The 23,933-nt window shown below is 38.8% G+C and overlaps 1 protein-coding gene across 2 annotated transcripts; it reads left to right on the top strand.

The window, feature by feature from the left end:
* The first annotated feature begins 789 nt into the window (after window positions 1-789).
* Window positions 790-23,611, top strand: LOC109032199 (nudC domain-containing protein 1). Of its 2 annotated transcripts, none has more exons than XM_019044212.2 (11): window positions 790-903; window positions 4,657-5,008; window positions 6,551-6,708; window positions 8,370-8,549; window positions 10,168-10,366; window positions 15,265-15,450; window positions 16,718-16,928; window positions 18,898-19,042; window positions 20,162-20,296; window positions 21,899-22,112; window positions 23,226-23,611. In XM_019044212.2, the coding sequence occupies exons 2-11, from the start codon at window positions 4,900-4,902 to the stop codon at window positions 23,456-23,458; spliced, it is 1,770 nt and encodes a 589-aa protein (XP_018899757.2). In that variant the 5' UTR covers window positions 790-903; window positions 4,657-4,899; the 3' UTR covers window positions 23,459-23,611. The 2 variants fall into 2 exon arrangements, with proteins under 2 accessions (XP_018899757.2, XP_018899756.2); XM_019044211.2 differs by lacking the exon at window positions 790-903 and adding an exon at window positions 1,944-2,268.
* The last annotated feature ends 322 nt before the right edge of the window (window positions 23,612-23,933 follow it).

The raw sequence follows: 23,933 nt of genomic DNA, 5'->3' as shown, positions 1-23,933 counted from the left end.
TATTCTACTAGACCCAATATGAGAGTCGGCTGAGAGGAGCACAATCCCAGGAAGTAGTGTTTTGGAAACTCGTGGGTAAGGTAACTCTTAAACCGATGCAAAAGGGCGGACAAATATAACGAACACTTCATTCAAAAGTATTGATAGAACACGTAGTATTAGTTAATACTACGTGTCTATCGACTCATGAACTCCACGTATGATACATTTCGGTCAAACGAGCAAAAGTAAGAAAATTGACTTCTCTACGATGAGAATACTGTATGTGTATCAAGTTTTAAAATGAAAATCCAACTGATTGTATCAGTGGCGAGGCGTCCATACTTAGGTTCGCTGTGTTCGCCGAAAACCCTCAAATATTTTGAAACCATTGATAAATTATGGCTAAGGATGTGGGAAACAATACATACAGAATAGTAGACAGCAAATAATTAACGGACGCCTGGCTTCCGACAGCGTCATACGGCGCTGAGGCTGAGAGAGAGAGAAAATCCTTTGACGCGGGAGCGGGACCGCACCGGCACCGGCTACCAAAGCGAGAGGGGAACAGACGGGGCGAAGCAAAGATGAAGGGGCAAGGGGTAGAGAGAGAGGAGTGGTGATGCACCGGCGCGGCGCGGGGGGCAGAGCTGAGGGAGCTGAGCGGGTTTGGACTGCGCTCGCGGTGTAAACGTAGCCGAGAGAAAAGGGAGCGGGGAGAGAACGGGAGAGGAGAGCCGCTTATCCGTCCAGACAGAGCTGTTTCTACAGGTGCCTGCAAACCGCCGAATTTCCTCCATGCCGATTCGTACTCCGCTTCCCCCCCCCCCCCCCTGCACCTGCGGCAGCGCGCGGGGCGGGCCGCATCTCTTAGTTCCAGTCCAGTTCCGCATTCTCCAAATGTTCTCCAATTTCTTCCTGCAGGTGCGTGTTGCGAAATTACGCTATCATTTAAGGGTGATTTCTTGATGAAAGGAATAGTCGTGTCGCCGTCGGTTATAAACGACTTAAAGCCAAACGATTGAAAACCAAGTTGATAAATCAATAGGAATGATGTCCCCTGAACTTATCCACGATAAACAATATGATAAATTATGATTGCATTTAATAATACAAGACTTTAAAGGCCGAAAATATCCGGTCGGTTACGCGTCGCCAACCCCGATGCCATTGGTGCCAATTATTAATGAGCGAAGCCTCGTGAGCGTATAGTTGGTGTCCGAGTCTCGAGGTGACGGAGAAGCGGAGAGGGGCCGTAGTTGGCTGGAAGGGAAGGGTACGAGTAGTGCCGCACAATGATCCGGCCGGCGGGACCTCCGTTCACGCAAATAAAACGGCGAATATCTCGAAAACCGCACATGGGATCTGTTTGGGCTGTAAGAGCTTTTAATCAGAATGACTAGCTGAGCAACATATCAAAGTTTCACCGAGAGACGTTTTTTTAAAAAAAATGTTTACACATGTTCTTCATCGTCAGAATAGGGGGAAAAATCTATAGTCTTAAAAACGTCAGAAATCACATTTTAAGTCAAGTGTCTCGGTCAGGATGTTAATATTTGTTAAACCAAGATGTACAATGAAATCAGCGACCCAAAAATCATTAGTTACATCAACTTTTAAAACGGTGCATTGCATTATTTACGATTAAAGTTCCGTTAAATCCAGTCTGTGGCCCATAGTGCGCCGAGCAGTCGCGATCGGCTTCTCGCCGCGAGGAGCCAGGAGCCACCGACGAGATGGTTCTACGCCTAGAGACGTTTTTCCACTCCACTCAATCGATACATCGAAAGCAGCGGAGCCCCGCGCAAGATCGCCGTGAAAGAATCGATTCTTCGATCTTATCGATCTTTTGGAAGATCGATCCAATAATCGCCATCACTACTAGCTCAAGAACTAGGTATTGAAAAGGATTTGGGATATCTTCATTATATCTTCAAGACGGCAACGTTCATTACTTCCTACATGGCTGCTGTAACCGGTAATAATGGTTTAAGGACTTTTCAACTAAATCAACTTCAGTTATCATAAATGCCTCTCCGATCGTAATCATTTACTTCAGCAATTTTAAGTTTAATTATAAAAGTGATTTTTGGGATGTAAGCTCTTGAGTAATGTCACTATTTCAAATTTTAAATGATGGAAGCTTACTGCTTATACTTGCTTGTTTGATAATGTGAGGAGTGCTGAGTCTTCATGTGTTTTTGTTCCTGCGTGCTTAAATCGATCGATAAAATACTCAATAAGTAATGGACGCAAGAAATAGCTGATTAGGAATCTTAATTGTAAAGTGTGAGTACTTTAATTTTAATTTTTGATCGTTTCCTTTAAAATTTTAAGTTTGAATGCTGCCATAAGACCAGGGATTATAGTAGGTAAACAAGACAAAGCATTCAAAGGCGCAATGACCGAGTTTCATTCTGAGCCGCGGTTCACCATTTTTGTGTATTATTCCAACTATCAATCAAATGGCCATTGCTAATGAATGAGATATTTGTTATTTGTTGAATTTACGGTCTGCATGCTACTTATATCGTTAAGTATATGCACACTGGGTCTGGCTCTCAAACTGCTAATGTTTTGGAGGGAAACTTTTCCATGTTTCGTACAGCCTTTCTTTACACTTCTCAGCCAATTTTTTTTTTGTTTGTGTCAATAAAAGTAAGGTCAAAAATGAATTCTACGATCAAAAGTCCTCCAGGATACCGAGTTTTAACACGAAATACCCACAAGAACGAGTAAAACTTATTTTTGAGTAACTTATACCTATAACCGGGCCGGGCATTCTTATTATAATTATAGGGCTGTTCAATCGGTTGTCGGTAAAGCTACCGAAACAGTTCCGTTAAGAAAAAGTTACGATAAGAGCGCTCTTGCCGATAGCGATCAGAGTTTTCGGAGCTGGCGAAAATAAGCTGTTGCCATTTGTACATCTATTTCATGCGCCGCCGCGCCAGGCAATCTGATAAACCGACACACGGGGCAACAATGCATTGAGTGCGAGCTCTCAAAAATCCGATAAGGCCGGCTGCCGGCTGTTGTCGATATCATTGCCACTGTCGGTACTGCCGCCAGTTTCAATAAGAAACGATATCGAAAGAGTTCCGGCAAGAATTCGTTTGAACACCCCTAATAATTATAATACGCTTCGCTCCATCGTGAGCCGAGCCGGTGCGAGAACGGTGTCACTGCCGATGAGGGGTGATTTCTTGAATTGATTTCGTGAAATTACTTTTTCGAAATTTTCGTATAATGAACCGATAGGAAATTTTACGGTCGTCACTATGGGTTCTATGACATTTTCCTCTAAGATTGAAAGTCTAAAAGTAAAATGAGGAGAAAGGTCGCTGATCATAAGAATTATTGCCTGCGCCCTTTTTAAAACCCTTATTTTTGGTCACGAAAATTATTTTTTCGAAAATTTTGTGTAATGAATTGATAGGAAATTTTACGGCCGTTATTATGGGTCCTATGACATTTTCCTCTAAGATTGAAAGTTTAAAAGTAAAATGAGGAGAAAGGTCGCTGATCATAAGAATTTTTGCCTGCGCCCTTTTTAAAACCCTTATTTTTGGTCACGAAAATTATTTTTTCGAAAATTTTGTGTAATGAACCGATAGGAAATTTTACGGCCGTTATTTCGGGTCCTATGACATTTTCCTCTAAGATTGAAAGTTTAAAAGTAAAATGAGGAGAAAGGTCGCTGATCATAAGAATTTTTGCCTGCGCCCTTTTTAAAACCCTTATTTTTGGTCACGAAAATTATTTTTTCGAAAATTTTGTGTAATGAACCGATAGGAAATTTTACGGCTGTTATTATGGGTCCTATGACATTTTCCTCTAAGATTGAAAGTTTAAAAGTAAAATGAGGAGAAAGGTCGCTGATCATAAGAATTTTTGCCAGCGCCCTTTTTAAAACCCTTATTTTTGGTCACGAAAATTATTTTTTCGAAAATTTTGTGTAATGAACCGATAGGAAATTTTACGGCCGTTATTTCGGGTCCTATGACATTTTCCTCTAAGATTGAAAGTTTAAAAGTAAAATGAGGAGAAAGGTCGCTGATCATAAGAATTTTTGCCTGCGCCCTTTTTAAAACCCTTATTTTTGGTCACGAAAATTATTTTTTCGAAAATTTTGTGTAATGAACCGATAGGAAATTTCACTGCCGTTATTTCGAGTCCTATGACATTTTCCTCTAAGATTGAAAGTTTAAAAGTAAAATGAGGAGAAAGGTCGCTGATCGTAAGAATTCTAGCCGCGGCTTTCCTCCTCAGTGAGCCGGTGCGAGAAAAACGGAGTCCAGTGGATGAGGCCGATTTCTTGCCAAACTTCGTGAACGATCGACTATAGCTGTGTCCCCGTAAGAAGCTATGGTAAAGAATCGATAGTGCGATACTCGAATAATCGCATTCGATACGATATTCGATATTCGCCAGCTGTAGTGGGGGATTCAAAATGGCGGCTCCGGATTATGCCGGCGACATAGTCCTTGTAGAATACATGCCGGCGACTTAGTGTAAATGAAATGCCGGCGAGCCAAACTTTCTTGTTTACCATTCATTTGTTCTCGTGTTTAAGGTAGCTCAACAGCTCATCATTTAGTTACCTCCCCACATTTTAGATCTGAAAATTCCTTCTTTTTTCATATCATTTGAGATACTTATCTGACGAAGTTATAGGTAAACGCATAAACGTGCGTCGTACATTCCGGCAGTGGCTGCTTTGAACCCTCAACCGAAGTTCTGTTGCAAGCAAACATACATTTTTCCATCTATTGTCCATCACTGCATGTTCTCGAGGATTCTAGGACTTTCACAGATTGCTTTCCCATGAGATTGGAGCCAAGAAAGAATGCTGAGCCACCGATAGCCTACGCTTGAGCATACACACTGATCACCAGGTTGCAACGTAAACAGGGAATCATGCAGCACATATATTTGGAGCCCAATAAAGAGCTCCTAGATCCTACATTCAATGGGTACAAACTTTCCCTGGAACCTGTACCTGTGCATGAATCTGCGCTGCCAGTTGGTAAGTCATTAGATTAAATTCTGTGTCAACTCTGGGGATGATAATGTTAACTGTTATTATATCTAGTCTGTCCGAGATGGGAAGAACCGTGGAAAGTCGGAACTAATTGCACTATGTAGAAGCAAGGGTAGCGTTCGAGCTATTGTAAGATGCAGACACTGAACCAACCCTGTATCGTGGCGCACAGCACAGAGGGCTAGCTCCTTATGAATCGCTTGCTGTGCCGCGCCGCGTTGCTCGGCGCCTAGTGCAGGAATTTTTGTCTTCAGGTTCAAATCCCGGGAAAAACGGCCGCTTAAAGGCCCATAGCCTCCTGTGCTGTGGCTGTGGTGTGCGTGAAACTCCTCAGAGTGACAGTTGACGAGGGTCGAGACACCCCCACCCTGCAAAACAGAACAAATTATTCTGACTTTCCAAGGTTCTTCCCATCTCGGACAGACTATAACTATCATGCTTTGATACTTAAATGGCAGCCTTATGAGGAGTGTTCTGTAAGTCTAAATTTACTAGAAGTGCGTAACTTTGAAATTCACTCTGTATCTAGCTACATGGTGTTTAATGACAGTTGGCAATTCCTCACACTTAAATGAACAATAGGTACGAAGTTGAAATTAGCTAGCTAGAAGCTTGACGTTCAAATCCCCAAACTGATCGAAATAACAGGTCATTTTGTAACTTGGTCGCCAATCATGGAAGTAGTTTAAAAGTTAACTTTTTCTGCAGCTCACATGTAATATAGTCCAAATTTACAACAATTTTACAATGACCATCGCAGAAATAGCTTGAACTTGCCGGTTTTGTCAGGTTTCACATGGAAGCAGCCTGATTGTTGAAACTTTAACTGGCTATGTCAGCAAGGTAAGATAAGACCTAGCCCTACCTGCACTGTGAATGTATCGATTTTTTACTCTTGTCTTGCCGAGAGTACCTGTATAGCGAGAGTATAGACAGATGTGAAACTCCGAAAATCCATCAGGCCTCACCGATGTCTCGCGAATAAGTTAGGGCCCAGAAATGCAGCCAACCTATGAATCTCAATTATCCAGAGCGCTTTACTAATACAATTGTTACGAACCATCGTCTATAAAGCACGTATTTGACTTACTTTTTGCATAAATTTACTCATTTTTGCGAAGAAGAACGCTCATTTATGTACATTCTTAGCCATCTTGGTTAGAATTGGAATGTGCAGACTGGCAGTGAAATTTGTGCGTCAGAAGTTGGTTGGAAAGGTGGCTGCACTTTTGGGCCCTAAGCCCTCCATGAACCGATCTGTCCATACTCTCGCTATATAGGTACTCTAGTCTTGCCGACATAACTTTCAACAATCAGGCTGCTGTTATCCCAATAAGAAGTGTAAATGTTGGTATGCACTATGTTAGTGGCAGGGAACGTTTTGTTCGGTAGTTGCCCAGTAACTTGACTCCTCTTTCTTCCTCCTTTATTTTTCTCTTCCTACCATGCTCTGATACTGGTTATCAAGAATCACCAATGATAATTGTTTCATTGTCACCTCATTTTTTTCTTTTATTTTTCTTTCAGAAGTGGAGCACATTCTCCCTAACGATGACCAGTACTCTTTTCTTCACATGCGGCTGTTCAGTTTGCACAATCATCTTTTTATTGACCAATGGAATAATCAGTATGTATATTTCTTCAACAAACACAGGGAAGTGGTCTGCAGTGTTCTGAACAAAATAGTAAGTTCTCTTTAGACTAACAGTATCAATATATTAACACTATTTTTCAGATGTTGAATGGAAATGTGCAACCATCGAACAGACACGCCAAAGTATCCTGCTCAAGCATCAAACTTTCAGACGAATGCAACCTTCGAGAAAATAAAGCTTTGTTGTTATGAGTCAGTTTTTAATTGTTAAAGGTTTTTTTTTTTTTTTTTTAAACTTTTATTCGATATAAACTTTCTGGAGGAATTACATACATTTTCTTTTCAATAATATAAGGGGCCATCCATAAATTACGTAAGTCACTTTTTCCCATTTTTAGACCCCCCTCGTAAGGCATCCCTTACCCCCCTCTAAAAATTTCTTAAAGCTCGACTGACCGCCCCCTTGATTTCAATTATCGCAGATCTAAGCATCATGCCCGAATCACAAGCTGAATTTGGCATCTGAATGTGGAAGTCAATATCGCTCAACGTCTGAAATTTTGCAATTTCAAGTTATTTTTTTCCAGATTCGTATTGAATCTATCCGAATAATTCAGACATATCCAACAGTATCCGATGGTCGCTGAGCCTCGTTGCTGAATTTTGCGTGACACGCGCAAAATTCAGGCACAGGACTGATGGCTCCCACATTCCGTGTATTCTGCTTGTGATTCTGGCTTTACGTTTTCTTTGAGAAACAAAATGAAATTGTTAGGCCAAAATTTTTATTTGTGAAACTAAATTTTTGAAGTAAGTTTTTAGGAAATATTGATGATACAGTTAGTTTAATAAACAAAAATACGTGGTGCCAAATTGAAGATTTCTTTTGCTTTTGGAATAGTTAGAAGTATGAAGTTGACATAAGGATGAAGTCACTACTCATCATCCCACAGAGTGGAGAAGTGGGAGTCAAGATAAATGACAGGAGAGTGGTCCGATCGGTCATAAACTGATTTCCTCTATTTCATCTTGGATTTTGTTATCAACCTGACGAACAAGAGCTTTTGCATTTTCCTTAAATGTAGGCTGAAAAGCTTACGTCAGGCTCAGCCCCCCCCCCCCCCCCCCCCTCAAGTGCCTTACATAATTTATGGATGGCCCCTAAGGTGAGAAATCCAGCTCCCATGACATGTGACGCTATAGGTGCCTTAATTCGTTTGGAGGTATCGAGCAATTGGACCCTTTCGGCATTAGGGCGCTGCTGGAAACGAGCTTCATAGCGCAAAGCAAGCTTACAAATGTTGTCAAAATCAACAGTAAGGAAGAATATTTTCGGCTTGGCCAGAAACTTTTTTAATGCTCTACTGGCCACCTTAATCCGCTAGAATTACTTCGGCAAAGGAAGCCTTTATGTTCAAGAAATGACCGTGAATACTGCCCATAGTTCTCAACTGCTTACAAAGTTTTGCATGCCACGAGATGATAAAATATGGCAATGTAAGGTTACTAAATGCTATTACTTGAAGTTAATTTACATGCTTGCAAGAAAGGAGCACAAACTATGGGCTACACCTGATCATTTTTTAAAAAGTTTTAAGATGAAAAAGGAAACGGAAAGAGAGGATGGAGTTTTTTTTTTAGCTAAGTGGCTGTATTTTATAATACAAAAAATTCTCTCAAAGCCGTGTGTAATTGCTGAATGTATTTTCATTTTTTGACTTCTGTAGAGATGGCTTAATGTGTTTGTTTTAGTCTGGCAATCTTACTGGTGTTGTTAAAGTATGTCAATTCCTGGATACCATGCCATCTAAACCATTGGTAAATCCTTCGCTCAGCTTTGTTTCTGAAGAACTTGCCCTTGCATCAGATGGCTGCAAAAAATTGTATCTTCTGCACACTGGCCTCCGTGAATCAGATGCTCAAAGTTGGAATGTAAGAATGGATCCCGCCCCTATTCTAATTTTATGATTTTAATTCTATTTCTGTCTTTTGAATTCAATGGACCACAAGACAGAGCAAGAATTAGATCTCTGAAATGTCTTTCAGAGAGGTCTGCTTCCTCACAAAAATTTCACTCAGAATATGTTGAACATTTTGAAAAATTCCAAAATTAACTCATGAATGTGAAATTAACGTCAGTTGTTTACATTCTAAAAGAAAATGTAAACTATCTGCTAGGGGAAAAATTGTAATAAATGTATGTCAAATCAGCCGTTGAAAACAATCTGTATGTGAGAAGGAGGTGGTCTCACTCACCTTTTTTTCTTTCTCTGAGATACAAGGCATCTCTAATCTTGTCCATAAAGTCAGCAAAGACTAAGAAAATTCATCCATTATAGGTAAATAATACCGAAACGAGCTACTAGACGAGGTACAAATTTAAGCATTCTGATACTTGTTTCCCCTTCAAATTTAACGCAGTCCTCTATTCAAGCAGCACAAATTATTGTAATCTGCTTTTTACCAAGACATCAACGTTTTCATTAGCGTTGGTCACGTAAAATTTGAGCCCTCTGCTCACAAGAAAAACGAAAGTCTATGTGAATCAGATAGTACACAACACTAGTTTTGGCAGGCACCTTAATCAAGCAATATCCTTTCCCTGCCCTGTGTTATTCAAAATGTGAACATCGTGCAACAGATGAGATGAGGAGACAATATTGAGGTTGCCATATTTTCACAAATCGTAGAGCCTGTTGCAGTAATGTTTAGTATGAGATTCAATTCAAGTAGATAATGGCTTTTAATGAGAGAAAAGTTTGAATTCTTGCATTGAAAAGTGTTATATCTTAATTAGAATGTACTTTCAGTTATTTTTGTTACATTTTTGTTCCATGTAAAATTTTAATGAGAAAATACTTATTATGATGCACCATTCGTACAATTCCTAAGGGCCCATTAGTTAAGTACTCAATTTCACTTGAGTAGATTTGAGTTTTTTGAGAGCAAGAAGTATTAAGTGACACATATTTGACAAACACCCGTTTTGTCAGCTTCAAGTTGAATTGGGAAAGATTTTAAGTATGCACCCATTGTGTCTTAAGTGAAATTTCGCTGAGGTAATAAATATTGTTCTGCTCAATCTTATATCCTGTTTAGTGATCAATTCAAGATGAAAGATTTTAAGTTGATGCAATGTTTTCTATTTGTGTGAAGTGCTCTTGATATATTTTTTTGAATTTCAGAAGTTAAAAAAATATTCTAAAAGAGGAAAGATTACAACTATAAAATGGAGCTTCTAGAATCAAAACTTGCTAAACTCATTCATCATTTTAATAATTCTTCTCAGTATTTATTATTTCAGTATTTTTAATGAAAAAAAGTATGTATTCACTCAGCTTTTTTTTCAAAATTTTCCTTTTCAAACAAAGGAATGCGAGACGTTTTGTATGGAGGAGAGAAATCAATGCAACATAAATAATGTGTTAAATACTTGAGATTTGGCCGATTTTACATAGGTTTTTCAATTATTGTGTAGGAAACAACCCTGCACTCAAATAAAGTTGGCATCCTTCTCGATCATCTACATATGTCTTTTCCTAAATTGCAGGTCTTATTTGAGGAAGAGATCATGGCAGAAGAAATCGGTTTCATTATTTTGGACAGCCAAAATTCAAGGACACAAAGAGAAATCTCTTGTGTTCTCTTGTCAGTTGTTGATAGTAAATCTATGGAACTCAGAACTGAATCCTCTAGCGAAGATGCATCAAAATTTGTTTCCTTTCTAAATGTCATAACTTTGGCTGCTGGTAAGAATAAAGTTTCATACTTTTTTTTTCTCCTCTCAAATTTTTTGAAGAACAGACATTCCCATACACCAAAGAGCTGTTCATAAAATATGTTTTTTTTTTTCTTTCTAAATTTTACATTTTTTAATCCCCCTCTACCCTCTGAATGCTTCTATGTCCTAGGTCCTTATCCTTTAACACAGAAAAAAAAAAAAAAATGGAGCAACGTCATCCTCAACTCCCCCCCCCCCCCCCCCCAGAGCGTTATGTATTTTATGAAAGGCCTTTAAAATTGATAGATTTTTTTATTATTGTTATTTCAGCTATCTTTTTCTCTTAAAGAGACAGTTGCTTTTCTAGCCAATTGCCGGACGTAAACCATACCTCCAGAGCGATCGTTTTAATGGATGACTTTGCACTGTGTGGGCCGTCAGTAGCGCTACTATTTTCTGCAAAGGTGTTAGGTTTATTATGATTTTTATTATATTCTCAATTTAACACTATACACCAGGGTGGGCTGGGTTGGTTTATGTTCTCATACAGGGGCAGACAATATCCTTGAGCATGAGGGCTGTTTTTGGGGAAGTTGGCCGGTTGGTGGTAGGTTGACTTCCACCTTAAGATGTTACCTTAAGTAATTTGTCATAGCCGAAGTTATTTATTTTCAAGAAACCGAGGCAGGGTGAGTGTCTGTAAGTTTCCTGCCGAGAAGTTTCTTTCCTTAGATGGCAGGGGATGAGGATGTTTTGGATGTGCTTGTGCTGCTCCACTTTATTATTATTACGATCTTGATTTTTTATGAGGCCATTATAGTTCGTTTTTCTTCCGTTAAAAAGAAAAATTTAAAAGCAAATCTATAGAGAAAAAAGAAGAGGTGTTTGCATTTCGGGCATCTTGGAAATTTTTTGATGACGTAGGTCGGTACCACGACTTTTATCATTGATTTTCTTGGAAATGGTGTAGTTTATGGAAAAAATGCATTCCACCTAAAGTATTTGAAATTATATCATGAGTTGACTTAAGCAAAAAAATCGGATGTTATGGTCTGTTTTTCATACTTCAAATTCCGGATTTTGCTGACCAGGTTGTACCAACCTACGTCACAGGGTACACAATCCTCAAGATGCAAACACCTCCTTTTTTTTCTCTATGAAGCGAATCCAAATTAAATCTTTTAATTCAATAGAAAAATATTTATTTGTGTATTCAAATTAAAAATTAAATTAAGGATATTTAAGTAATTTGATGATTAGATTGAAATCAATTCACAATGTTAGAAACTACACTTAAGTTCAGCTAGCCGCCAGATTTCTCAGCCAGTTTAAGGATTTAATTAGTCAGAAGATTTAAGAAATTGATAAAAAACCAAAACGCTCATAGCTTGAAAAAATTGAAATTGTTTAAAGGAATGAATGGAACTGTTTAACACAAACTGATTGCGGTGGACGCACGGGTCATAAGACGGTATGTTGGAGTTTTTTAGCCAACGTTTGTTAAATTTAGCCTAAAGCTGATATCTCACTACAGAGGCTCGGGCTAGTTTTCAAGACCTTTCCAAGCTTGGTAGCAGAAAATTCAGGAGGCTGCGCTGCACTGAGCATTGGCCCAACAAGGCCGAAATGTGTCTCCAGTTGCCTTCCTGAATGGTTGTTACCAGTGTTGCACCAAACAGCATATCTCTTTGTGGGAAAATTGTGTTTATGTGTGAGCTTTTTTCCTCTGTAGTGAGGTATCAGCTTTAGGCTGAATTTAATGCTTGTTGGCCAAAAAACTCCAACACACCCGAACTGTTTAAGTTCGACTTTACTGATCTTTCCTTGAGTGGATAGTCCTATAGCTTCGTAGCAATGCTGCCTTTATGAGTTATTATTACAGCTTTTCTCCCAGACTAAGCTTTTTCAGGCTATTGAACTGCTTTTTTAGGGACTTCTATTGCGGCTCCAATAACAATCAGGCACAATTGAATCGAGGTATGCGAAAACGTCCGATGTCCATTTTTTTGGATTTTGAGTTTTTGGCTTAACGTCATCTTCGAGGGTAGGCGCATCTATGTGTAGACGGATTTGACCTGTTTTTTGTTTTTTTCGCCCCCATTTAGGGGGTCAAACCTCAAAAGTATGCGAAAACGTCCGATGTCCATTTACGAGGGTCATCCAATGAGGTTCCCTACCTCTTATCTTCCAAACGGAAAGAGATAAATCAAATTGGTAAAAAAGTTCTTATAAGGCATACTCTAAGCTTTAAAAGAAGCTCAAGTTTTTGAAAATTGGTCGAGGGGTTCGCGAGGAAACTTAATTTTACTGCGACAACTTCCTGTCGCCGCGCGCCCACCTTCGGAGTCTGGATGCGCGGAGAGTCGATTATTTCAGACTTGGGTTTTCGCCGCTAAGCATCATATCAAAAAGAAATTTGAAGGTTTTTATTGAGTAGACCTTACCTTACTTTTGACGTAGTCTCCGCCTCTGTTTTGACATTTCTGGTGTCAATATTGCAGCTTCTTGATGCCTTCCGCGTAGAGGCTGGCTCTTGTCTTGGCACCGAAACCAGTCATTGACAAGCCCTCTACACTTCCGAATCAGTTGCTTTGCATAAGAAAATTTCCCTCCATCTTCCGTACTCTTACGATTCAGCCTCATGTGACTTTCGTCTGTTCACTGAGCTGAAAAACTTCCTCGGTGGAAAGCGGAATCCGAATGATTCGGAAGTACAGAGCGCTGTCAATGACGGATTCCGGTGCCAAGACAAGAGCCAGCCTCTACGCGGAAGGCATCAAGAAGCTGCAATATTGACACCAGAAATGTCAAAACAGAGGCGGAGACTACGTCAAAAAGTAAGGTAAGGTCTACTCAATAAAAACCTTCAAATTTCTTTTTGATATGATGCTTAGCGGCGAAAACCCAAGTCTGAAATAATCGACTCTCCGCGCATCCAGACTCCGAAGGTGGGCGCGCGGCGACAGGAAGTTGTCGCAGTAAAATTAAGTTTCCTCGCGAACCCCTCGACCAATTTTCAAAAACTTGAGCTTCTTTTAAAGCTTAGAGTATGCCTTATAAGAACTTTTTTACCGATTTGATTTATCTCTTTCCGTTTGGAAGATAAGAGGTAGGGAACCTCATTGGATGACCCTCGTACTTTTTTCCACTCCATTATTTTTACTTCCAACCCCCCCCCCCCCCCTCGAAATCGACAAAATTGGGATCTGAAGTGTCTTAATTTTCCAAAAGTTTCCAAGGGAGATCCGTCGGACTCACCTAGTCCCTGGGGATTCCATACCCCCCCCCCCCCAACACAGACACACACACACACCCTCACACAGATACTCCATCGCCTCTTACGTGTCGCGGCTGCGCGGGCCTTAAATTCATAACCGCCACTGCGCCTGTAGTGACCGCAATTTTCATCAGAAAAATTTAAAACCGGGTTAAATAAGACCGAATTTTTATCTGCTTTCATGTGAGATCAACAAACTCTGTCTTAAAATCAACGGCTTTGGCGATAATAGCCGTAAAACGAGAGAATAACCTATTTTTGACCGTTTTTTTATCGGGGGGGGGGGGGGGGCTTGGAGGGGTCCCCATGATTGTTCGAGGGGGCAATTTTGGATTCTCGTTAAGGTCCCCCTATAGATGAGAAATTAAATGAGAAAAAAAGTTCTGCTCCCAAAACATGCGATGGTAGCCGAAAAACGAGAGAAAATAACCGATTTTTGACAGTTGTTTCGATTATGGAGGGGTTTTCGGGGGGGTCCCCATGATTGGTCGAGGGGGCAAATTTGGATTCTCGTTAAGAACTCCCTATAGATGAGAAATTATATGAGAAAAAAATTTCTGCTCTCAAAACGTGCGCTAGTAGCAGAACAACGAGAGAAAATAACCAATTTCTGACTGTTTTTTTGATGTTGGGGGTTTTCGGGGGGGGTTCCCATGATTTGTCGAGGGGGCAAATTTGGATTCTCGTTCAGGACCCTCTGAAGATGAATAATTTCACCCTACTTTATATAATTCTAATCGATTTCATGCATTCTAGGCAATCCTGAACACATATCTTGAGGGGCAATCTCAAAGTATGCGAAAACGTCCGATGTCCATTATTTTTCTTCTTCCGCCGTCACGTAACTTTCACTGAAGCCTCGAAGAAAAGAGAAATATTTTTTTTGTGTTACTGGAGGTCTGACATTATGTTTTACTCTAGTTTAAAGGTTTTTGGAGGGGTCAAAAATAATGGTTTTTGGGCAGATTTTTGCAATGTATGCGAAAACGTCCGATGTCCAAAGCCCTTTTTTTAAAATTACTCAGCACTGAATGGGAGTTGGAATGGGACACAGTTGTGTGCCTCTTCTACAACCCTTTACTAAGAAACACATGCCTTGATTTTCTTCAAAACGCCGATTCTAAAGGCCTCCACAGTTTTTTGCGGTTTACCAAAAGTTGATTTTTTGGACATCGGACGTTTTCGCATACCTCGATTCAATTATTACCTCAGTTTATCTTTCACAGGCTTTTAATTTCAATGGCCAGAAGCATATCTATTCATCTTTTTATTTATCACTTATATTACTCAGTATCACTTTTCTTTGTATGTTCTTATTATAAGAGAAAGTTTTCATAATATAACATATAACATTAAAGTGGCAAGATGCAAGGGTATCTGAAAAACTAGTCAAAATCAGGAATTTTGGACTGTTGGAGTCAAAAAAATCGCAGAAAATTGAACAAAAATTCAGGACTCTTCACCTTTAATGAATCTTTCCAAAAAGTGTCCCCTTGGAACAACATTTTTGGAGAGATAATCTAAAAAATGCCTGAATTCTGCACATGGAGAATATCGTAAGGTATTTTTATAGCATCACAAAAATGTCTTTGACTTATTGTTAGTACTTTATAAGAGGACTTTTCTCAAAGCACTGTTTGTCTTTACAGATGAAAACCAAAGATGGGCTTTAAAAAGTAAGAAACAGTTGTATTGTACTGGAGAAATTGAGTATGCTGCTGTGGAGAAAGATTTGTCCCACCTTTGCACTATCTCTAAAGAATCTCTTCATTTTTCGTTTGACTCTGAAAGACCAGTTCTGGCAGAACACCAGGCAGAAGAACCTAATCAGAATGGTAAGTCTCTTTCTGTTGTTCCTTGCAGTTTGCCAATGTGATGATCAGCTTTTTACAGCCTGTCCCGTCTGGCAACGCTGTCTGTCCCAGACGATCGCGCTGGGCTGGGAGTCGTTTTTCACTGTCTTTCACTGGCTTTCAGGCTTCTTTTGAGGCCGTCCAAAGTTTGCCCCCGTTTTCCGCGATCCGCGATTCGCTCTCGTTACCCGCGACAGCCTCCTTGTTTTTGGCCCTCCCAAGTCTGCTAGAGCCCCAACTGAGATCGCTTTTCAGGGCCCCTAGCAGGGTATCTACTAGTCCGGAAATAGCACTGATTTCTTAAGGGCGGTCTGGGAGTACTGAAAAAGTGCGGAAATTCCGAAAGAATGTCCAAAATGTTTTCCTCCATACCAAGCGTGTTTTAGTAAAGCCTCAAAAGTATATAATTCCGCGTGCATTGATTCTTAGCATGGTATTTTCCCACATAATCACGGTTGTGCAGGCAGTTAGTCTTCAAGTCACCAACAAAATTTTGTGGCTACGTCATTTTTGTTGCAATTTGAGCGAGAATTTCAAATTTTCGAAATTTCTCGGATTTCGTCAAACGAAGGTATGTACTGAAAGTACTGAATTTTTCTGTGGAGGAGGTACTGAATTTTTTGGGAATGTACTGGAAAGTACTGTAAAAGTGCTGATTTTTGGCCAGCCTGTTTTAGTAGACACCCTGGGTGTGTGCTTTTGGCATCACAGCAAACTCAATTGGATGATCTGAATCCTTCCTCAGTGTTCCTCTTTGACTCGAGATTTCTATCTTTTGGTGCCTCCTGACCCCATGAATGTTGAGGAACATCATAGAGGAATTTTTTAATTTAGGTCTGAAAGGACCCCCAGACACTCGTGAAAGTTTTAAATCTCACGTTTTAAACCCTTATGTGTTGAAAAAATCCACCAGATGCCATCTATCAGGTTTTTTCATAAATTTTTGAATAACTCAAAAGCGGAAGAATATTTTAAGTAAGAGTTCTTGTGCAAGCACAGACACTTACTCAACCGTGAAAATTTTTGAAATGTCCTAGTTCATCCATCATCCAAAGCTTCCCTAGGGATAGAAGTATCTATAAGAGAGCCTTTTAAGCCCTTGGCTCAATGTACCGCCAGGTGACCTGTGTTGCCGATATGCCCTCTCCCTACTTTTTCTGATCACCTTTACGGCATGCTTTCAAACCCTTTCAAGGTAGCGAAACCTCGTCAGCAACCCCAAATTTATAATTTTTCTAACATTTTTCAGGTACAAAGAAGGTTGAGTATTATTGGCAGCAGACATCAGATGATATAACTATCTGGTTCAATATCCCTAGTGACACTTTAAGTAATCAGATCTCTGTCAACGTTCAAGATTCAGAACTAAAAGTTAAGTGTGTTGATAGGGTCCTACTACAGGGCTCTCTGCACAGCAGTGTCTCTGAAAATTTAACCACATGGACCCTTGATAAAAACAAGTAAGTAAATATTGTTTTAATCTTTGTGATAGTTTTGTAAAGGTACTTTGTATCATGGTAAAAGTTTTATTAAAAGTAATTTTTTTGAATAGTTATTGGTCATTCAAAAGATATAATTTGGGGATCATAAATGGTATGGTAGTCTGTAAAAATCACCAGTGATATGAAGTCTCATCAAAAGTTTTGTGTACAAATATAATGTATGATGAGGTTTGAAATTCAGTTCAGTTCAGTGTGAGTTTTTGGACCTTTTCCAAGTTTCAGGCTTTCAGCTTGAGTTCGGTTTGGATCCAAAATGCAAGGTTAGCTTAACCCTACGTATAACCTCAAAATGTTTGATATGCAATGGGTTACTGGACAAGATCTAAACTAGAAGAAAACATTCCTTATCTCTTCTTCAAAATCTTACGTAGAAAACGATTTACACCACAGGAAGTTCAAAAACCAGCTCCTGAACGAGATATTAACAATTATTTTTAACACAGATCAAATGAAGTTAGATCATACAAATGACGTCTTTTGTATTTTTGCCATTTAACCAATGTTAATTATATATCCTGTTCAGGAGTTGATTTCCAGACTTCCTGTTGTGTAATTAGTTTCTTCGTGAAATGTTGAAGAGAAAACATGTTACGTAGTGCTTTAACTCACACCTCGTCTAGCAGCCCACACACCAAAAGCCATTTCTCCAGGATTTAGAGCGTCACTCTTTCAAATTCTTCTTTGTGCAAGTGTTTTTTGAAAGCAAAATTTAGCATGAGATTAGCATGTTCTTGAAATTTTTAGGGTGCTTGAAATAAGCCACTACCAAAGCGTTGCAAAAAATCATTAACTTTTTTTTGCCATTTAAAGCTTTTCGACAATGGGCCTGTTGCAAACTTTTGTTAGAGCAAAACTAAAAGTTGTTTCCTACAGATAATGCCTCAAAAATCACGATGAGCGCATCGGCAAAGTCTGAAATACACTCATAACTTCACAATCTGCGTAAGAAATTTGCGGTTTTTTGAGCTTCCCGCTTCGAAAACGATACTACGGTACAGGTGAACATTTTGTTAGAGGAGTCGTTCCATTGGCGACAATACTCATCATGGCCGACGCCAGTCCGCCAAAACACGTGTGATGGGACGAGATAACACCTGAACAGGATTAAACCATATAACAATCGGCGTGTTTACGTTCATATTTTCCTCGCCCGCCTTAATTGACCTTGAACTCTCCTCGAATTACGCGAGGAACCGCGCAAGCGTTGGCCATGATGAATATTGCCGACGATGGAGCGACTCCTCTAACAAAATGTTCACCTGTGCAGTAGTATCGTTTTTGAAGCGGGAAGCTCAAAATAACGCAAATTTCTAACGCAGATTGTGAAGTTATGAGTGCATTTCAGACTTTGCCGATGCGCTCATCGTGATTTTTGAGGCATTATCTAGAGGAAACAACTCTTCATTCTGCTCTAGCAAAAGTTTGCAACAAGGCCCATTAGAGCATATAAATCACTAAAACCATTTAAACACTCGTCATCATGACATGCTGAAGATGTAGTCAGAATTAATACAGCACATTATTTGGAGTATGAGATAAAATTTTAACATTTGATAGTAACAGTGTTACAAATTTTTAGGAACTGAATGAATACAAATTATGCAACAACTTCAATTCAGCAGTTCTAATGCAACAGCAATTGCTCTCTTTTTTTCTCAACATTTTTTATCTATTTTTCTCTTATGTGTTGCCCTAGAGCAATAAGACAATGTATTCAAAGCTAATTATGAAATTTAGCAAACCTTTGATAGATATGAGTGATTATGTGGAGTATATGTTATTGAATTATGTAACTTAATTTTTTTAAAAGATCACAAATTTTTAACACTGTTTTCCAAGAAAAATGTGTCTTCACTCTGGAAAGAGGCTCATCTTTTCTCTTTGCTTCTTATTTTATTTTCCTGGTTTCTCTTTTTTCTTTCTCAAGATTGGAAGTGAACCTCTCCAAGTATGAATTAGGACTAATGTGGCCTTGCGTTATCAGGAATAATTTAAATGGTGAAGAGATAATGGATCCAGAGCTTGTTCAAGAAATTCATGAGAGACTGGCTCATTTGTGTTCAGAGACTGAGGTAAGTTCTCTTGTAACATACTTGTTGTTTGCCTACACCTTTATATTCCACAGGCGTTGTGTTCTAATATACCCTTCTATGGCGTTTACAGGGTTGCCACAGTCAGGGATTACCGGGAAAAGTCAGGGAAAATGATGAAAACGTAAGGGAAAATTGTTTGGTCACCTTTATTTTCTGTCTAGAATGGGTTTAACGTTTCAAACCACACATTTTGTCTGAGAACTATTCCTAATAATGTCTTATTAACTATCTGGCATATCTTCAATCATCAGAATTTCACCAAAGTGATTCAGGGAATTTTATTTTCTAAATTCTGTGGCAACCCTGCATTTACTTGTGGGTTGCTCTTTAAGAGAAAATGGATCTCATGACCTATGTTTTACAAAATGTCATAACTGTTTCCCAACTCTTTTGAGAATCACATGTGCTGGATTTTGGTTAATCCGTCTTGTTTATCGTCTGAACAAGTATGTTCCCTCCTATCGCAGAAATTGTCTAATTCTCATTAGTGGCTGTAAAAATGTTTAAATAATAATTTTAGGATCAGAATTCAATTTATTGAAGTTTAAAGTTAGCAGTTTAATTCTTTTGGCCTAACATGTGAGCTGTTCATTGCCTTATTTAAACTTGCTAGTCAGATCTAACCAAGAAATAAAATTTGCCTTTCATTTTTACCCTTGAACAGGGGTCTGCAAGTCCAGAAATAGTACCGATTTTTTAAGGGCAGCTCAGAAGCACTGAAAAAGTGCGGAAATTCCGGAAGTCGGTTCGGATTTTTTGAGATGTTTTGTCATTTTTGTCGCAATTTGAGCGAGAAATTAAAATTTTTCAAATTTCATTTATTGGAGGGACTGAAAAAGTACTGAATTTTCCCACCGAGGAGGTACTTAATTTCTTGAGAATGTACTGAAAAAGCACTATAGAAGTACTGCTTTTTGGCCAACCTGTTTTAGTAGACACCCTGTTGAAACTTTATCCTCAGCAATAGATAACAAAGAGGCAAGCTCATTAATGCTCTACCGAGTTCTATTTACTGATTTTCATAAGGATCTTGTGTATTCTTCAAGTCCATTTGTGTTAATGGAGTTGAATTTTCATATTTTTATCTATGGTGTACAGGTGAAGGCCAAAGACATCGGTGACATGTGTGCTCCAACATTTAACATGGACCAACTAGAAGAGTGTGACGCTATTAGTAACGACTCAAGGCTGTTGTCAAGAATAAATACATCCTCTCACGCCTTCACGCATCAGGTATTTCATACTTGTCTCTTTATTTTCTTAATAAATTTAAATTTGAACAGCAAGGTATCCTTGGGAAGAGGGTCTATTGATACCCTTGAGACTTGTCATACTTAGGTGCTTTTAATGATATCCAGATGAAAAATTAGCATCCACCAAATCTGGAAGCGGAAAACTACACTGCCGTGCTAAGCAAGAAATCCATCCAGATTTCCCCTCGTTTTTTGGAACTTAACACTTTGTAAAATAAGAACTGTTTTACCCTTGCACCTCAAATTTTCAGGTTAAGTTCTTGATAGTATTTGCAAAAGAATTCTGTAAAAACATTGTCCCAAGGTACACAAATTATTCTGCTATGATACATTGTTTCCAAAAAATGTAAAATGGCGTTTACGGCGTTTTTGCGTTACACGGTAGTACAGTAAAACACCTCAGGAAAACTCATCTTGTGGAAGAAAAACCCCACGAAGCAAAGAATTTTAATGATACGGTAGGGGTATGGAAAACGCTCAATCATGCGTCTGCCCAGGCGTGTGAAAATGTGGAAAGGCCCTCACAAATGTGGAAGTAGGGAAAATTTTTAAGGATCAAAAGTCAAAAACCAAAGGAGAGGAGAGGGAAAAGATCTTCACTTTTGAAACTAGTAGGAAATTTTGTGGAAAACTGATGAGAAAAGTGTGGAAAGCCGGCGGACAGGCTGGTAAAAATGTGGAAGCTTGTAAGATTCTGCACCCTGTGACAAGATGCCAGTAGACCCCCGCAAAATGTGTTTCTTGCACTGTATTTTGCCTAAAAAAATTACGCAGGTCTGACAAAAAAAAATCCTTGGGGGGGGGGGGGGGTATGAAGAAAGCTGATTTTTTTGTAATTTTTACTGCTGAGTCCGAAAAGACTCGATTGTAGGTATCGACAGATTTTCCAGAAAATCGTGAATTTCCCTCCAAAAACGGGTTTTTTCAAGGAAAATTCAATTCCCGAGAAATTGGGGCTTAAAAGAGATGAGCTCAGGTCATTTCTGGATTCAGCATTTCAAAATACATAGGTAATAGTGGATCCGATGTCTAAATATTTATTCTTGATGTGCCTGATAGGTAACGAGATTTCGCGCCTAAAATATGTTTGTTTTTTAGTGTATTTTCCAAAGAAAATACACTATTGCATTCTCTCATGTTGTGAGACCTAGACCTGCGACCTTGTTGAAAATTTGATTTTCTGGAAATGACAAACTGACAAAGTTAAAAATGACATTGTATTCCACGTCACAACCAAACAGCCAGCTTGGAGTGGTCATCTTAATATGATGACAGAAGGGAGGCTGGCAAAGAAGATGCTGGCTTTGGTTCTTCTTGGGAGGAAACAAAGGGAACGCCCTGTGAAAAGGTGGAAATAGGGGATTTTGCAAGAAATGAGGGAGTCCCAACTCCCTGAAGGGTTTTGGGAGGATGAGGGACTTAGGCAGGTAAGTATCGCAGAGCGCCAGAAAGTGCTATGAAAGCGCCTTATCCGTGTGTGTGTGTATGATTTCCCAGATAATTAATAGGAGATGAAAAATAAGTAGCTCCACTTTAGGCAAGGCTTTTTGGTCTGGTTTTAAAATTTACCCTTTTATTTTAGGCCTCTCTAAGTGGTTCCAAGTGGCTTTTTAATGGATTTGTTTCACCTGACCAAGGACAAGGCTTTTGTCTCCGTCATGATGTAGATGGTTGCTTCTGGATTCCCAAAGCAGACTCTAATAGTGGCTGGAAGTGTGAACACATCGCCACATTCCTAGCCCTTGGCTATGTTCAAGCATCAAAGCAACAGAAAAAGTTCATCGTTTGTCCTCCTGGTAAAATTTTTAATCATTGCTTTGATAGGTTTTCTCGGTCAAAAAGATTGATTTTGTTTTTAATTGACGTCTGGGGGGCTAAAGTAAAAAAAAAAAAACCCTGAATCATTTTTCAACATGTTATAAACTGAATTCAAGACTTTAACAAAGACCCAAAATTTCAAAGGTAGGAGATATTAGGAGGTGAAAAAATGTTTAATATTTTGTTATGAAATTGTAAAGTGAGGAAAAGCTTTCTTTATCAGAATAAGTGACTCAACTCTAAAGGCAGTAAAGCTTATATTTAAGAAATTTTCTAATCTCTCATGATTTTGTTGTCTTTTATTACTCAAGAATTTGTCAACTTTTGCCTCTGGCAGCAAGTGGGCATGCACCGAGCTTTCAATGTCCTGGTTTTTGTTTATCCTGCATGAGCTCCTTTTGTAAGCACATGAAGCTTTTCACTCCTCAACATCAACAATGCCTTGTTAGTTCTACTTTTAATCAAGAAAAATTTTTTTGGAAACACACCGTAGCCATCGAAATCAGTTTTCACCAGCCCTTGTGCTGTATATGTGTGTGCTAATTAACTGTTGTAAATTATAATATCTTAAAAAATCACATAAATTCAGTTCATAAGACTGCATTAGCTTCACACATATGCAGGTCAGGGTTTATTCAAGAGTTGAGGGAAAGTCAGGGAATGGCCAAGAATAATTTAGCTAATAGCCTTAATTTAGTTTTCCACACAAAATTTATGTTCATTCACATTCTTGGTTACCTTGATAGTTTTGTGAAATTCTTTCGATACTTTCATGTTTGATTCATCTGTCACTGCTTGCATTTTTAATTTTGTCAGACATTTTTTTTGTGCTGGGTTAGTTTTGTTTAGTCTGTATGAAATCTATGTATAACAATCTACACAATGACTTTTTTTTTAGGCTGCATGCAACATGGTGAAAATCTTTTTTTTAAAGAGTTGTAGCTTTTCCAATCACTGTTGTTTGTTTTATCAAGATTTCAATTATTTAATAACAATATGAATAACTCAGTTAAAAATGTTAAGTTATGAAAATAAACTGGAATTATAAGAAAAAGAAATTAATCATATTTATTGAATGTCTCTATTTTTAGATTTCTCATACGCAGCCATTTGTGAAACTACTCGTCACGTTTATTTGTACAAGCAGTCTTGTTCAGTCAGCAGTGAATTGAGAAATCGCAAAACTGGCTCTAGGATTGGCGCAGTAGCAAAGCAACACCTGATAAATCTGCCATCCAGTGAAGAGGTTCTTGGAGTCCAAGCAAATGAAAAATCGCTTTTTGTGCTCACAACGGCTCATCTATACAGTCTGAATATCGTCTGATTGTCCGGTATTTTGTGATCTATGCATGTTATTTCGTAATTTTGTGAAATATTTTTTTTCGGTGCTGGAAAGGCTCCTGCCAAAGTACCCAACATTACATTGATCACTACCTCTTTGTTGCATTCAAATAATAAAAGCTACCTGTTTTCTGGATCGAGCAGATCGTAAACTACTTTGTTATATACATGGAAGTATCAAGTAGTGAATGAGACACAGGTTTCTACAAGCTAGGAAATGCTCAACAAAGCATCATTAATTCGCAAAGCCTTAGAAGTCATACTTATAGGAGCTTAACTTGAGTATGATATTACTTTTTTTTTTTTTAATAATCTCATTCTCTTTTATTCTCTCCATATCTTTGGCTGTAAAGACTGTTTCTTGATTTCTTGAACGTTAACTATTTTACTGAATTGCTCTCATCTTACCTGCGCCCTTTCTGTCTAATGAGTTCGTGCCCATTCGTGAAGATGCCAAT

This window comes from Bemisia tabaci, chromosome 1 (assembly GCF_918797505.1).
Source record: "Bemisia tabaci chromosome 1, PGI_BMITA_v3".
In the NCBI taxonomy this organism is placed as follows: Eukaryota; Metazoa; Arthropoda; class Insecta; order Hemiptera; family Aleyrodidae; genus Bemisia; species Bemisia tabaci.
This window is presented reverse-complemented; position numbering and strand designations above follow the sequence as displayed.